This window comes from Montipora capricornis, chromosome 4, assembly GCF_036669925.1.
Source record: "Montipora capricornis isolate CH-2021 chromosome 4, ASM3666992v2, whole genome shotgun sequence".
NCBI classification, from domain to species: Eukaryota; Metazoa; Cnidaria; class Anthozoa; order Scleractinia; family Acroporidae; genus Montipora; species Montipora capricornis.
Window position 1 is genome coordinate 34,265,935 of NC_090886.1, and position 15,000 is coordinate 34,280,934.

Genomic DNA, 15,000 nt, shown 5'->3' on the forward strand with positions numbered 1-15,000 from the left:
ATTCCACAAATAGAATGAAGATGTACGCTCCTTGTCATGGGTTCAACTGTGCCAGGGAATAGATGCATGCGGTATCATCTACAAACTAAAGAAAAGCTTCTCATTGTACAGCATTGCTTTTCCCTAAAAATTACAGGCTTACTAGATATATTTATATATCGGAAACCGTTTGATGCCTCATAGTTAATTGACAAAGCAAATTTAACTGATTAGAGTGCAATGTGAAGTGCTAGTTTTCTACCCCATGTGCATGAACCATGTGAGCGTTCCTACTCATGATAGAAGGCCCACACAAGGACAGAGAAAAACTCTGACCAGGGTGGAAATTGAACCCACGACCTATGTGTTAGATCACCGCTGCTCACCCGACTGAGCTAAAAGCTCAGACGGGAGCAAGCCGTGGGAACTGAAGATGTTAAGGTCACGGCAATAAACATGTACAAGTACAAGGAAGGGTTACGTTTTTGCAAACGTTGGCCGTGTAGCACTTATATTTGAACAGACTTAACTGATTAGCGTGTAATGTGAAATGTTAGTTTTGTACCCATATGAACCATGTGAGCGAAAGTTGTGGGTTCAATTCCCACCCTGGTCAGAGTTTTTCTCCGTCCTTATGTGGGCCATTTCCATTAGTAGGGCTAACACTCACATGGTTCATATGGGGTAGAAAATTAGCACTTCACATTACACTCTAATCAGTTAAGTCTGTTCAAATATAAGAGCTACACGGCCAACGCTTGCAAAAACGTAACCCTTCCTTGTACTTGACAAAGCACATTGTTCGCCAAATCTTAAAGTATGATCGTTTGCCCTATCGCAGATTCACCAGCTATTTTAAGCCCTCGGGATATTCCACTTCCCTAGATTCACGGCAAACTAATCTACACTCTGAACTTGAAACCATTTAATCACAACTGCAAAAGCAATGTTCCTCCTTTCATGTGACGTCTTCCTGCCACTTATAAATTTTGTTAATGTACGCTTACAGTACAGTTCATGATCAATTTCTGCAACATTGCTAATTTTCTCAGATTTTCGTATCTCACTTCTTGTAAATTATTGAACGATGTAGTCAGACGAAGTCACCAATAAATTAATCGTATTCGCATTTTAATCAGCTCTGTTCACTTGACCCGTCCAGGACCCATGACCCTTCATGACCCGTCTTAATTTGGTGAAAGAATTGGCCGTTACCCTTGTTTAAGTTTGTATTTCTAACCGACGAAAGCTAAACGCTAAAACTGTCTCCGTTTATCTATTTTTCTTTGGGAGCTGTTAGCAAGTCTTGTTGGTCTGCATTCCTTTAAGCTTTATTTAAATCAAAACTAACTTTTGGTGTATTCGTCAAGGATCCCTCTTTTAAATGGTCACTATTTGGTTGTGGAGTTTTGAAGCAAGCAACCGTGGACAATCTTCCTGTCGTTGTACGTTGGATCAGTGGGTTGCTCTGATCGGCGTAATTACAAGTTGAGAAGCTAAATATTTTGAGCAAGAGCCGATACAACGTAGATTTGATTTTAGTGGTGTACTGTATTTCGGCTGGCCAAACCAGCCTTCTTCAGGTACAATGGGGTTTTGCTACAAGCAGGCCCGCGGCCCAGCGGCTCCCGGCCCACGGCCCGCGACGGCCCAGTGGCCCGGCGGCCAGGTGTCCCGGTCTTGATTTTCCACAGTTTTTTGTCCAGCGGTAAATCCACGCGCATGCACAGATCTACATCGGGTTTGAGCGTGGAAAATGGATGACGGTGAGTTTGAATTCGTTTACCATTTAATCATTTGAATCCTTGTTTCTGTTTGTTGCACGTTGTTCAGATAAAAACGTTTTCATTCTCTGTTCATTCGTCTCTTTACAGAAACCGATAGCACAATAGAGGACTCTTTCATTATCCAACGATGTAAGTTATTTTCAAACCATACTTTGAAAGTGAAAATATCATAAATAATGAGATATGTGAACTGAGAATCTTTTTTTTTAAGTTTCAGAGTTACACAAAGAAAGCATGAAAACGCAAATCGACCATCTTTCGCAACTGTTGCCTGCCATTGCACAGAATTATGCGCCGATCAACTCTAAACTTCAACATCCCCCCCCCCCCTCCCACCCCGGGAAAAGCTGGGGCATTTGATTGGACCTTTCAAATTCCCGCCCCCTCGGGCCTAAATGGTGTTCAAATGCCCTACCCTATCGTCGTATGTGTCTGTCATACCCTATTAAAGGACAATCGTCGTCGGCTCCTGCCGCCTCTAATAAAGACCTTTGAAGACTTTTTGGGCAACTGGGTAAGCCAATCAACAGACTATCGTGCAATAGTACGTGAAATTCAACTAAGACAGCAATCCAACCCCTATTGTAGATATGGTAGGAGATTACTTTACGGGGCGAGCTGTTTCCCTTCAAAGCGTTATTAGGTTTCGATTTATCACGCTGACACAAACAGGACAATGTTTTTTGGTGGAAAATGACCTGATTCAAACTGAATTCAAATGCGTCAGGAGGTCAACCTTTATTTTACATAGTCAATTCTAAATTACTAGTACTCATTTGGTGTCGTGTCTAAAATTGTGAGTGGTTCAATGTGTCTCTCACTGAATCATCTTTTAATGCCCTGTTTCTCTTTTTGGGTTTAGAATGTAATTTGTTCCTCCCAGACAACTGGGACTTTAAGACTTTGACTTGAATTCCTCCGCAAGTAAGCAATTTTACATATGTATTGAAAAAATGCGTCTCCTGTGTGTTTTGTCATGACTAATGCATTACACCTGCCTGCTGTTGTATTGAACTTCGCATTCGCCATTAGGAATTGGGGGCGGGGGGAAGGAACCCTATGGGGTGATTTCGCTTGCAAATAAAATTGTATGGAGTCGACCCGTGGAAACTACTTAAAAACTGGATACACGTCTAATGAAGGACCTTCATCTCTCTATTTGCTGGGAGTAATATAAAGCAAGGTGTGCAGGACCAGAAAAGTATGCTAAGTTTTAATAATTTTCGTTTACCTCCGGGCTTGGCTTAAACGCGTCAATCTTAAAAAAAAAAACGTTTGGAAAAAGACAGCGCAGCGTACATTCTTTCTCATCTTAAATCCTTTAGAATTGTTGTCCTGAAAATAGATATAGTTTCTTTCATTCGTAGTGAGAAGGATAGCAAAAGAAGGGCGATTGGGGAGCATATTTATAAACATGAGATGCGAGGGCTTTCGAAAAGGTTCAGTCATCCCAGTGACTATTCGTGGCTGAAAGAAACTTGATTTTACAAGTCTAGAGTCTAATTATGCAATGCAAACAATTATATTGGACCATCTCAGCCAGATGATTAAACCAGCTGTTTAAGTTGGCAAAATAACTGTTTTTTCTTAATATGACTAGGATCTTTTACTGCGGTATTTAATTTTATAACTTGAGGAAACTGATTCATTCGTACGTGCGAGATTTCATATTCAGTATTCCAATGTTAACGAAAGACATCGACTTCAATACATACGAAACAAACAGAGAGATGAAAATTTGCTCCATGCGAACTCGGTAAGGCAAGTTTTTAATCTTTGTTGACGACGAAAGAAAAGTAAGGCCTATTCTTGAGTTGGACACCAATGTTACAGTTGGGTATAAGACGTAATCTGTATTTTGACTAATTTTCCAGAATGGACACAATGTCACAGTGCACCATATTTACGGATTCCTGTTGTTTTCACCTCAGTGTGACCTCTAGTATCGAATCAGATCAATCTTTTCAAATCATTTCTTTCCGCTTTACGAGACAGTCTTTAGGAAACTGAGAGGAACAGATGATTACACCCAGAGTAGACTCTCGTTTCACTGTTTTTAATTCTCTCCAGATTCTTTAATTTCCGTTAATACTATTCACCATTACTGTCTCTGTTCATTTAACCAATGCAAAATGAGAAGATGGTAATTTTCGCTGAGGTGTACGTTGAGCTTGTGTACAAAGCTGAAGTTCGTTTTATTTTGCAGGCAAAATCCGCACATAATCATAAACAACTTAGAGGGCAACTAAAATTTACCTCTCGAGAATTGATACCACTCTACAATCAATAACATACCGGAAAGTCTGAAGTGCGTGTCGCCAGACCAACAACGTTCGGCAACCAAAATCCCGAAAACTGACTTAAAACTCTCTCTCTCGTACAGCCTCCTCTCGTAAAATGCGCATGAACAGTTGAACATTGAGGTTCTCATCAGCATGATCAGGATTTTCTATTTCCTTTGTTAAATTAATCAGTGCTTCTTTATTTTTCATTCTCGCATCCACAATTACTCATTGTGCCACGTATACCTCTACTTGTATTTAAAAGAAAGATAAAAACTGAGTCAATGATCTACATAATATTGTTGCACGGAACCGAGTGGGCATAACACGATGAAAGAAAGTCATCAGGCTTAAGCAGAATAACAAGAGAAATCGCCATTCTGCTATCAGACGATTTGGCGGTAACACGAAGTTCCATGAAAGCCATTCACGGTAGCGTGGCTCTGGCATCAATAAAAAGCATTCATTGGCGGGCAATTTTATGAGACTTGTTTTTACGAGAATCTTATAATGTAAACAAAACGACTGTAAACGATTTCCTTGAAACAAATTAAACTCCTGAAAATTAAGGAGTTCGCGAGGAGGGACCGATGACTCTGAATTCATCTTTAAAGACTTTCTAGCAATAAGGTTAGTATTTTTTAAGAAGCCAGACTTTTCTTCTTCGCTTTGTCAATCAACCATTAATTTGTTCTTTACAATATTTCAGCTTGACGGCCGTTTTAGTGCCCTACTGATCAAGCGCAGCATACTAGCATGGCATTCCTCCACTGCCGGTCAAGGTAAGCAATAGAATGCCTTTGTCTTTGGCACGTGGACTTGACTGTCGATGATTTTCTTTTGCTGATTTTGTGTCTTTTAAAACGAAAACAAACACTCTTCAGTTGTGATTGTTTGAGATTTTACGTGCTCTTTTTGGCCGTGAATTTCTTAGCTGAATTGGTAGCCGCATTCAACGACCTCGTCTTCGACATTAATTTTTGCGGCGTAAAATAGCGTGTTGGATACTTCATTAAACGGCACGATCTGCTGTGAATTTTGTAAATCTTGCACTTGGCTAGGCCTTCCCCAAAATTCAGTGGAGTAGCAAAAATGACACCTTAATCCCGAAAAAAAAAATCTCATTCAAGTATATCACTTATTCAGTCCAGAAATAACTGATAATATAGAGTTATATAAGATTTGCATAAAGGCAAAAAGAGACACTAGTTTCTAAACTAGTTTTCTATTGCTTCCATTCAATGATCTTCATCTCATAAGGGCAACTGAAATCACATTTGTTAAGAATTATAAACTAAAACGTTATTCATTGGCAAACTTTGTCTTGATAAATATATCCTGTCAGGTAACTTGTTGGCTCTGTTAATCTCCATTCCTTGCCGTAATCTTGTGGAACTGAATAATCGCAACGAGAATTGGGCCGCAAGCATATACAATTCTATGTTGAAGTGATCTATTCAACGGCTGACTCGAGGACACTCAGAGAAAATCCAAGTGTTTCTTTGCGGGAATCGAACCACTGTCATTCCGGTCACTATTTCGGATTTTCTACAATTGAGCTTTCATTCGGAGACCTGTGGCACTGAGGAAGACCATTAAACTAGGTTCGTGAGACAATTGTCACTCCATACCCTGGTCCCAGAGGTTTTTCTTGAGCCGCGAAGCGGCGAAAACGAGTTCATGTGATGGCAACTTATGTTTTGAAGGCTTTCTTCTCCGCCTCCAAGATAAACTAGATGTCTTAAAGCAAAGTTATATTGCTCAAAGAAAGCTACATAAACTCTTAAATATCTGGGGAAACTACTATAAACTACTATAAATGTCACTTCGCTTCATCCTTTTCTTTCCACTCTCGTTCATTGTAACTCTTTTCTTTAAGCCAGCCGTAGTCTTGTTCGTAGCTGTTAATTTTATTTACGTTTTAAAACATGTCATAAAGATAATTGTTACCATTCTGTAAATAGTGTAATGCAAGTAGTGCAGTATTGTTCCGTAAGCACCGTTAGTTTGTGTTAACTGTGGTAGAAATGTTATTAATTGTTTCCAAGTTTAAATTAAAATAAATAATAAAATAAAATAAAAAAAGAAAACGAGTCGCGAAGCGGCGACTTAACAATCACGCGTCCCCTCGGTATTACCTATCAAACGAACCAATCATATTGAATTGCGCGTTTGTAAAAATATCAACCAATCCAGCGTCTGCATGAAAGTGAGATTAAAGTCCAAGCTAACTAGAGGTTTTACTCTTCTCGACTAGTCTTCGCGACTTCCGGGCTCTCTCGCGGCTCAAGAAAAACCTCTGGGATCAGGGTAGTCACTCCATAGTGTCTGCTAAGATCTAAATTGTAGAAATGGAGTAATCAGAAAGTCGTGGGTTCGACTCAGTCCTGCAAAAGGAGCAGTCGGTTTTTTTCCTTAGTTGCCATCGATAAATAAATCACTTCATTTCATTCACCGGGGTTAACAAGTAAAATCTCTTTCAGTAAAATCGCAAATAATTCTATGTTATACTGAGCTATTTCAACACGTGCGGGTTCTCTCTAAGTCAAAGAACATGTCAACAGGATCGTTAACGCTAAATTACTGCTTCAAGACATGCATGCGACATGATCTTTCAGTACAATCGCTAAAAGTTCTATGTTATAGCTATTTCAACAAGTGCGGGTTTTCTTCAAGTCAAAGATCATATAAAAATAAAGTCGTCTCACTTGGGAACATGCAATGAAGCAAAAGTCAGAAACTTAAGGATGTGTATGATTTGATTTTGTATTGCAGAAAAAGTGGAAGTTCACTCACTTTTTTTGTTCTTTCAATATCAAGTTACAGTAACTTACACTGGAAAACTTAATGGTGATGTAAACGAGTTTTGGGAAGCTGATAGTTAAAGGTAAGAACGTTAAAACGATTAAGTAACGCTGTCGTAATTATTGATAGAAGGGAACATTAGCAGTAGTTGAGAAATCCGAAATAGCTGAAATCATTTCGCACCGTTTCCTTTCTACGGCAAATGAGTTTGAGAAAAGCATGCTTGAGTGCGCGATCTGAAAAAGTGATTGTTGGAATATTATTTGGGGGAATTCAAATCTCTTGAATTTTGTTTGTCCTATATCGGTTAGTATTAGGCTTGATCCTAAAGCGGATTTAACTCAGCGCGTTGCGCAAACCTGTTGATGAATTTTCTTCTCTCCAGTGGTATATTAAGGCCTTATTCAAAGCTTACGCTATCTATAACGTGGTCAAAATCGATGACGCTTACTTGTTCTTACTTGTAAAGCCATCACTGAAATAATTCGTAATAATCAAATTGCTTGGTATATTTTAGTACTTTACACGTTACGAGTTCCAAACGTGTCGAGAACACGTTTTAACCAAAATTTCGCAACATCGGACGAAGCATAAAAGCTTTGGTCATAGTCAGACTGAGAAGTTTCATAATTGCATTCCGCATTTGGTAGATAAAAGACTCTCAAACGAAAAAGGGTAAGTGGTGAGAATAGCATGAGAAGCACTCTACCTGTTTTTCACTTGTTTCCCACAAGGTTGAAGGAACCTCTACTGTTTTTGAATATGTGTGTGAGGAGAATTTTATTTAAAAGTTCAATGTCCTTTGCTTCCACTAGTCTGCAGTGACTCAGATGTAGATCACCCGAAATAGTGATCAGAAGATTATAGCTTCGACTATTGCAAAGGAGCACTCGGATTAATTTGCGACTATGCTTAAGCCATCATGGATAGTACAATTCTCTTTAAAATTGCAGTAGTTTTTCCGAGAAAGTTACATAAGAACAAAGAAATCGCGGCCTGACCTCGTCGAAAGCATTTCCCCCATATGTACATAAAAACACAGATCTATTGCGACGCACTTTCGACTACAGTAGCGAGAGTGGCTCACTTTTTGTCTAACGCTGATGAATGTTGTTTTCTTCTTTTCCTGTTATGTTTTCGACTAAAAACAAATAATGATGGCTGTTTTTGACGAAGGTCCAAAGCCGGTTGACTGATGGCGAAACAGTGCATGACTATAGCGCTGACCACTGCACTGTGTTCACTGCTGTTACTATTAACTGCTATGTCTTCTGCGAATAACAACACCAGTAAACAATTTGGCCACAAGGTGAGTTTGGTAATTATTCCAAATGGAAATAAAGTAGGTTTAACCTCTTAGAAAATTACTTGCAAGGTCTGTCCTGATCCCGCTGGAAAAATCGCAAAAAGCTCTTCAAAAACAGCGAGTGCTCAATTTCGATCAAATTTTCAAAAGAGTGATGAGAATTTAGAAACAGGATTCAAGATTTGCTAAAAATTGAGAAAAACATCTCCTTAGAGATTGTCATAAGTATGGCCAATTTTCAATAAAGAAAAGTCCCCATTCTTAGACCAATCATAAGATCTAAGATTCTAAGATCATTTCTAAACAATTGTCCTCCGTTGATTATAAACTATCATTGAAGTAAAAAACCAACGTTTTTTAACAAAAGTTTCAAGTTGCTTTACATCAAATGCAACACTGACTCATTACAACCGTGAAGTTATTTTCGTGTGAAATCGTTCCCAGGGCTTTTCTCCGCCGAGAGTAGGGCGGGCGAGGAAAAGAATTAGAAGTACCTAACTTGATGTGGCTTCAAACAAAACGAAGGAAATTTACGGCGGTTAAGAGCTGATCCAAGCCGACTTTTCCGTCATCTTACAACCACATGCAGTGTGACTTAAATATTCTAGTCTCGAATTCCACATCTAATTCATGACTCTCAATTATTTCCGGTCGTTGAAGGAACACGTGGCCAGCAGTTGCCAGGGTCTTTTCCCGCCTGCTTTACTCTCGGAGGAGGAAAGCTCTGGGAACCAGGTTCTCATCATCAGATTCAACAGCTTGTGTCGATGGCGAAAAAAAGATATGCATACAAATGTACATGTTTAACTTCAAATAAATGATTCAACGAAATTTAGCACAAACAGGAAAGTAATCCCTCTTCATTGCCTTCATTTAGAGCACTCCTCAACAGACATCACCTTATGGATCCTGTGCTCAAGCTGCATGTTTCTGCGCACCAGGTATCCCAGGTATCCCGGGAATTCCTGGTCCCGCGGGATCAGTGGGTGCTGATGGATCACCCGGCAATCATGGGCGTGAAGGACCTATGGGCCCACGAGGGAGCAAAGGCGAAGAAGGTGTTCGAGGACACCCGGGTTCTAAAGGGTCTCAGGGAACATCTGGTAAAGCAGGCAAACCCGGAAGTAAAGGTGAGGCAGGAAGCCAAGGTCCCCCTGGTCCCCCAGGTCCCAAAGGAGCTGAAGCGCCTTTTGTGCGTAACTGGAAGCAGTGCGTTTTTAAGAACCTGAATGATGGCAGGGATAATGGCTTGATAAAGGTAAATAGTCAAGGAATAGTGTGTTATCCTAAAAAGGCTTCACTGAAACTGTGCCAAGAGTATAAATTTCGTTTGCCTGACGATGTGGTCACTTGTGTTGTAGATCGCAACGTTTGGAACTTAATCAGGCAATCAGATCCACTTGTTTCATTTATTCACGGCTGTTTCTTCCCCAAAGGACTTCATTAGTTAAAAACAGGTCAAACTGACCTGGTCTGGATCATTAGGGAACATAAGATCTACGGCGGCCACGGTCTATGAAAACGTCACCTCAAAATATAACTTGGCACTATCATAAGTTTTTCGCGATTATTCAGTCTCGTTCACGTCCTGCAATGTGCGCGAAGTATCTAAAAAAGAAATTGGTAAGAGCGGTTTCAGAGTGAAAATAGAAAATGAAAGATTATCTCTTGTATGCTTATGTTGTCATCAAAACCTCAAATTTAGTGATTTCACGTCGTCGTTATGCAGAGGACCGCAAACATATTTGCTAAAATCCGTGCTGCATGTGCAGCACGATTATTTATGCTCTTTTAGCCAATGATATTATTGTTTTGTGGCGTTATCGTAGTCGTCGTCGTTTCTAAAGCTACTATTAGTTTTGTGTTTAGCTTATAGTTTCCTGAATTACAATAGAATTGTTTTGACTTTCTTGTCATTTTTCACAGGAATGTGTTTTCAAAAAGACCTCTGCCAATACTGGGATCCGAGTCTTCTGGAATGGAGCTTTTCGAATCTATAACTGCCATAATTGCTGCAAACGATGGTATTTCACTTTCAACGGCGCAGAGTGCTCAAATCCAGCAGCCATTGATGGAATCGTGTACATGGTACACGGGAATGGAGCCAAGAAGGATTTGCACCGTGTGCGGCAAATAGAAGGAGTCTGTGAAAAAGTCCACCAGGGAATTGTGCGCGTGGGATTCTGGGTCGGTAATTGTGCTGGTTATGGAGCCGCTGATGCGTACACAGGCTATAATTCAGTGTCCCGCATTTACGTGGAAGAAGTACCTCCCTCACAGGCTTAAAACAGCACTTTCTTTAATAATTTTGTGCTCAGTGATGGGTAGCAGGTGACTGAGAAATTTCTTTTTAACAAACAAAGTCAGGGGCAATTTGTCATAATCAAAGTAGTCCTTGTCCAGACGTAAATTATAAAACGCGGTGAAGGGTCAAACAATAGCAACGTGAAAAAAGTCATGATGTGCAAATAAAGGGAGAGCAATGATAAAAAAAAATTAACGCGTTGCGTGTATTTTTTGCAGTGAAGGAATTCCTGGATGTGGGCCTTCCATTGGGTGAAGGCGGATCTTTGTTTCTTGCTCTTTTACAACCTGTCCCGTTTCTTTAAGTCTCCGCACTCTTTTCCTACACTTGTTTCATTTTTTTTTTTTTTTTTTATGTGAGCTTATATTTAAGGAGGCTCGAAAGGGTTTCAACCCTTAGAAGACACTCTCTTTAGATCGAATATAATGACGCTACAACACTGTATCACGCACGTAACAGCAATCTTATGGCACCATATAAAACATCGATTATTTCCAAACAAGATGTGACCATTATCGTGATGTAATAGATTACCTTGGTAACGGGAAGCCCAGCAAAAACACCCTATATTTTGGATTTAGTGGCTCATATGACAAAAACGAACTTGACCCCCCTTTTTTATTGCTGAAAAGTAATTAGAAGGCCACGATGAAACTAACACGATAAAAAATTCTGTCCGGGGGATTCAGAGCCGCCTTTATTTAATCACAGAATTAAGGTGGCTCTGAATCCGCTAGACAGAATTTTTTTAATACTTCGATGAAAGTTTCATCGTTGCCTTCTAATTACTTTTCAGAAATAAAAAAGGAGTGTAACCGAGTTTGTTTTTGAGATATAAGCAACTAAAGACAAAATAAAGTGTGTTTTTATAGGGCTTGCCCGTTGCTGCGGTGACATATTACGTCACAATAATGACTGTGTCTTGCTCAGCAATAATTCGTGTTTCATCTGGTACCACAAAATTGCTTATACATGATGCAACGTTGTGGTGCCGGTCCTTCTAATAAGAGCGTCACTTGGAAGCATGGACACTTGTTTCAGCCACCTTAACCGCGAATTGCTTTTGCACAAAAGACGAAATGGACCAAGTTAAGAGAGTATTGAAAATTATTTACGCAGGAGGGTGCCGCAGCAACTGCATGACCACGTTTTCCCCCGGTTTTAGTTCGTGGGATACCCGACTTAAACCGAAGTTTTTTCCCGGCGATTTTTTATTGCTTCCTCCCAAAATCGTTGATAATCCAAGAGAATGTTAACTCAAAACCCTTTTTTGAGAGGACGGTCAATCCTCAAACTTTGGAAAGAAAAGTTGTTCTTGTTTACTTTAATATTCTTTTCACTCCAAAATTTTCTTTGACATGACGTGTTTTCCTCAGTTACAAGTTGCAGTTATTGTTTAGCGAAGAGGCATGCGAGTGTGCAGGAAAGATATCTACCGACAATATAAGACATTCGAAGCGGCTATCTTAAATCGAAACAGAGATTAGATTCTCACTGCCTCGATCCGACATAGAAAAAAGAGAAAGGAAAGGAACTTTATTTAAGTTTCTACTTATCTAGCGCGGGAGCACTAATTATTGGGGACGCTGTAAGCTGAATGAATACAAGAGTATATCAGAGTTTGCAACTTGATTGCAGGTTGCCAAAGAGTTGCACTTACAAGACCCCTGTTATGGAAAAAGAATTTCTAAAAAGATATTAATTTTTATTAGGCAGAATCAATTGATCTTTTCGAATGAATTTTGAAGCTGAAAGGTGCTAGCTGACCTTTATGAGAGCCAGAAGTTGAAAATATTACCCTATAACGCTATTAATTAAAAGGAATCTCTCCGCAATTGTTGTTCTGAAATCTACAGATTTTTCCATAATTTTAATACCACTTGACTCTCGCAAACAGATATTTAATTGAAGCGTCTTATCAGGTGCCACCGGAATTTGATCTTTTCGTTGCTGCAGTAACATTTAAGTTGCTTTTTCTCACAGAATACAAAGTTGCTCTTCGATCTCCTGGGCCCGCAGGGGGTGTATCTGCTGGCTGGAAAAGGAAGTATTGGCAAGTTCCCGGGAAAAGATTGATGTTGTGTTGGAAAATTTCTTTCAATCCGCTCATCAACGCGCCTCTCCTGGGAGAAGTTAATTTGTTTTGACTGTTATTTGGAGTCAATGTACGACGCCAATTTTGGCGTACGATGCATTCAAATGTTGTTTTCATGCTTGCTGGCTGTGAAACTTCTGCCCGGCCCTGCTGGCAAACGGAATTTCAAGTTTGTTTTTGCTGGATGTACGGAACAGATAAAAATTTCCCAGCAGGTAAAGAAGTTACTCCAAAAAGGTTAATTTGGGGTTTATTTTATGGCCACGATATATTTTGATAAATTTTGAAAAAAACAAATGGCTTGTTGGGTGCCCCTGGGTGTAATAACGGATTAAAGACTGAGAACAACAACGTAACATGGATTTCGTAACCCTTTGATGACGATAGGGACGGTATTGCACATTGTTCTTTCAAACTAAAAGACCTCACTATTTCCTCTACTTTTGTGAACAGCCTAACCGTTGTACCTCTTAGACCGCGCGAAATTTTCTCTTTCCCTTAGGTCACTGAAAGCACGTGTGGATCGGATTCATCTGGAAAACAATATTTTGCTTTCGGAATATCTTGTTCTTTACTAGAAGCGGAAGAAAAAGGACATTTCACAACAAGAAAATAAATTTTGTGAAGCAAGCAGTTTTTTTCCTGTCTCAGTGGTTAACTGAACTGACAATTTACCAATTAAAACCATGTTATGCTTGATATTTTTCAGCTATCTTATCACAAGCAGCATCGTAGTTGTTTTTGAATGAATATCGTTTAGCTCTATCCTGAGTCTCCAAGAAAAGTATTCAAGTTTTTGAAGTTCCTTTTAGCTTTTTTTACTTATATATTGTTTAACCGAAGCATGCTGGTTCATCGATTACGCTTCGTGGAACTCGGAGTTCAGTCTTGAAAAGCAATATTACAAAGATATTCGCACAAGAGGAATAACAGAGGAGTGGCATGATTAGACAGTTTGATAAAGCAAACAAAAAGAGTTAAGGGCACATGAACTGCTTTTACTTGCTAGCAATCAAAACAAAACGTAATCCAGAGCGGCAATATCATTGGTTAATTCTATAGCCAATAGAAATGCTTCGCTCCGGTATGTTGGTAACTAAGGGCGTTTTCCATTTACCAAGAAATTCGGGAAATTCCAGTTGGGATGTAAATGGAACACACGTTTTCGGTTCGTTCCACTGGAAAATTTCCGGAATAAATGGAACTTCTGTAAAGGTGGTCCTGTTTTCCCGTTGGAAACTTTCCGATGGAAATGTGTGTTCCATTTACAACTTTTGAAAGGTCTTACCACTTCCAGGCTATTCACGGCCACATTTTAAAATTTTGGCGCGTAAAATCGCAATCACTGGGCGGCAAACGGACCTGAATTAAATGGAACGCGTTTTTCACCCGATGGAAATTTCCACCGAAATTTCCGGAAATTTTTTGTAAATGGAAAATCTGTCGTACACAAACAGAATTGACCTTGTGCCTGACACTTTGGAAATAATCTGTGTAGAGATAAATCTTCCTCACAGCAGGTCATTTCTAGTCAGCACTTGGTATAGACCACCGAGCGCGGAGATGCAGGTTTTTGATGAATATGAAAAATTTGTCCACCGTTGTGATATCGAACATAAGCAACTGATTCTCATGGGGGATATTAACTCTGACTATGCCAAAACACCCCTTGATGTACATACTCGAACCCGGGCCTGCAGTTCATATCCTCAGTTTATCAGTTAGAGCAACTAATCAAAGAGCCCACCCGAGTTACTAAATCCTCGGCCGCTACTATTGATTTAATTCTTACAAATGTGATCGACAATATAGCAACCTCTGGAGTTATTCACCTAGGGATTTCAGATCACAGTCTAATTTATGTGGTACGAAAGTTTGCTGTACTCAAAACTAGACCATTATTAAAGAGGTTCGAGATTTCAAACATTTTGTCGAAGTGGACTTTATTAATGACCTTAATAGGGCCCCGTGGCAAAATGTTGAATGTGTTGACGGCCCTAACTTAGCTTGGCAAGCATGGAAGTCTGATTTTAATGCAATTTTAGATCACCATGCCCCTATCAGACATATGCGTGTGAGACAATCATCAGTACCATGGCTCACGTTTGACATAAAGAAAATGATGAAGGAACGAGATTACCATAAAAAACATGCTATTAAATACGGCTCGCACAACAACTGGATACTTTATCAATCTGCCAGGAATAAGGTAAATTCTATGATGCGTAAAGCGAAATCTGACTACTTTCGCTTGAAAATCGATGCGTCCAAGGCCACTGACCCTAAGGCTGGCTGGAAATTAATAAATTCACTTACAGGCAAAGGTAAAAAATCTTCCCCTGTCAATGATATTCTTGTTAACGATAAAATTGTTTCTGACGATAAAGATATTTCCAAGTCATTTAATGATTTCTTTGTAAACATAGGACCAACTTTGGCCG

The 15,000-nt window shown here is 39.6% G+C and overlaps 1 protein-coding gene across 1 annotated transcript in view; it reads left to right on the plus strand.

Moving 5' to 3' along the window:
• Positions 1 to 7,901: 7,901 nt before the first annotated feature.
• Positions 7,902 to 15,000, plus strand: part of LOC138046588 (collagen alpha-1(IX) chain-like) — a 30,778-nt gene continuing 23,679 nt past the window's right edge. Inside the window, exons 1-4 of the mRNA XM_068893194.1 lie at positions 7,902 to 8,162; positions 9,037 to 9,417; positions 10,086 to 10,439; positions 12,448 to 12,517. Of these exons, the coding sequence (XP_068749295.1) occupies positions 8,049 to 8,162; positions 9,037 to 9,417; positions 10,086 to 10,439; positions 12,448 to 12,517 (919 nt within the window). The 5' untranslated portion in view covers positions 7,902 to 8,048. The remainder of the gene's footprint in view (positions 8,163 to 9,036; positions 9,418 to 10,085; positions 10,440 to 12,447; positions 12,518 to 15,000) is intronic.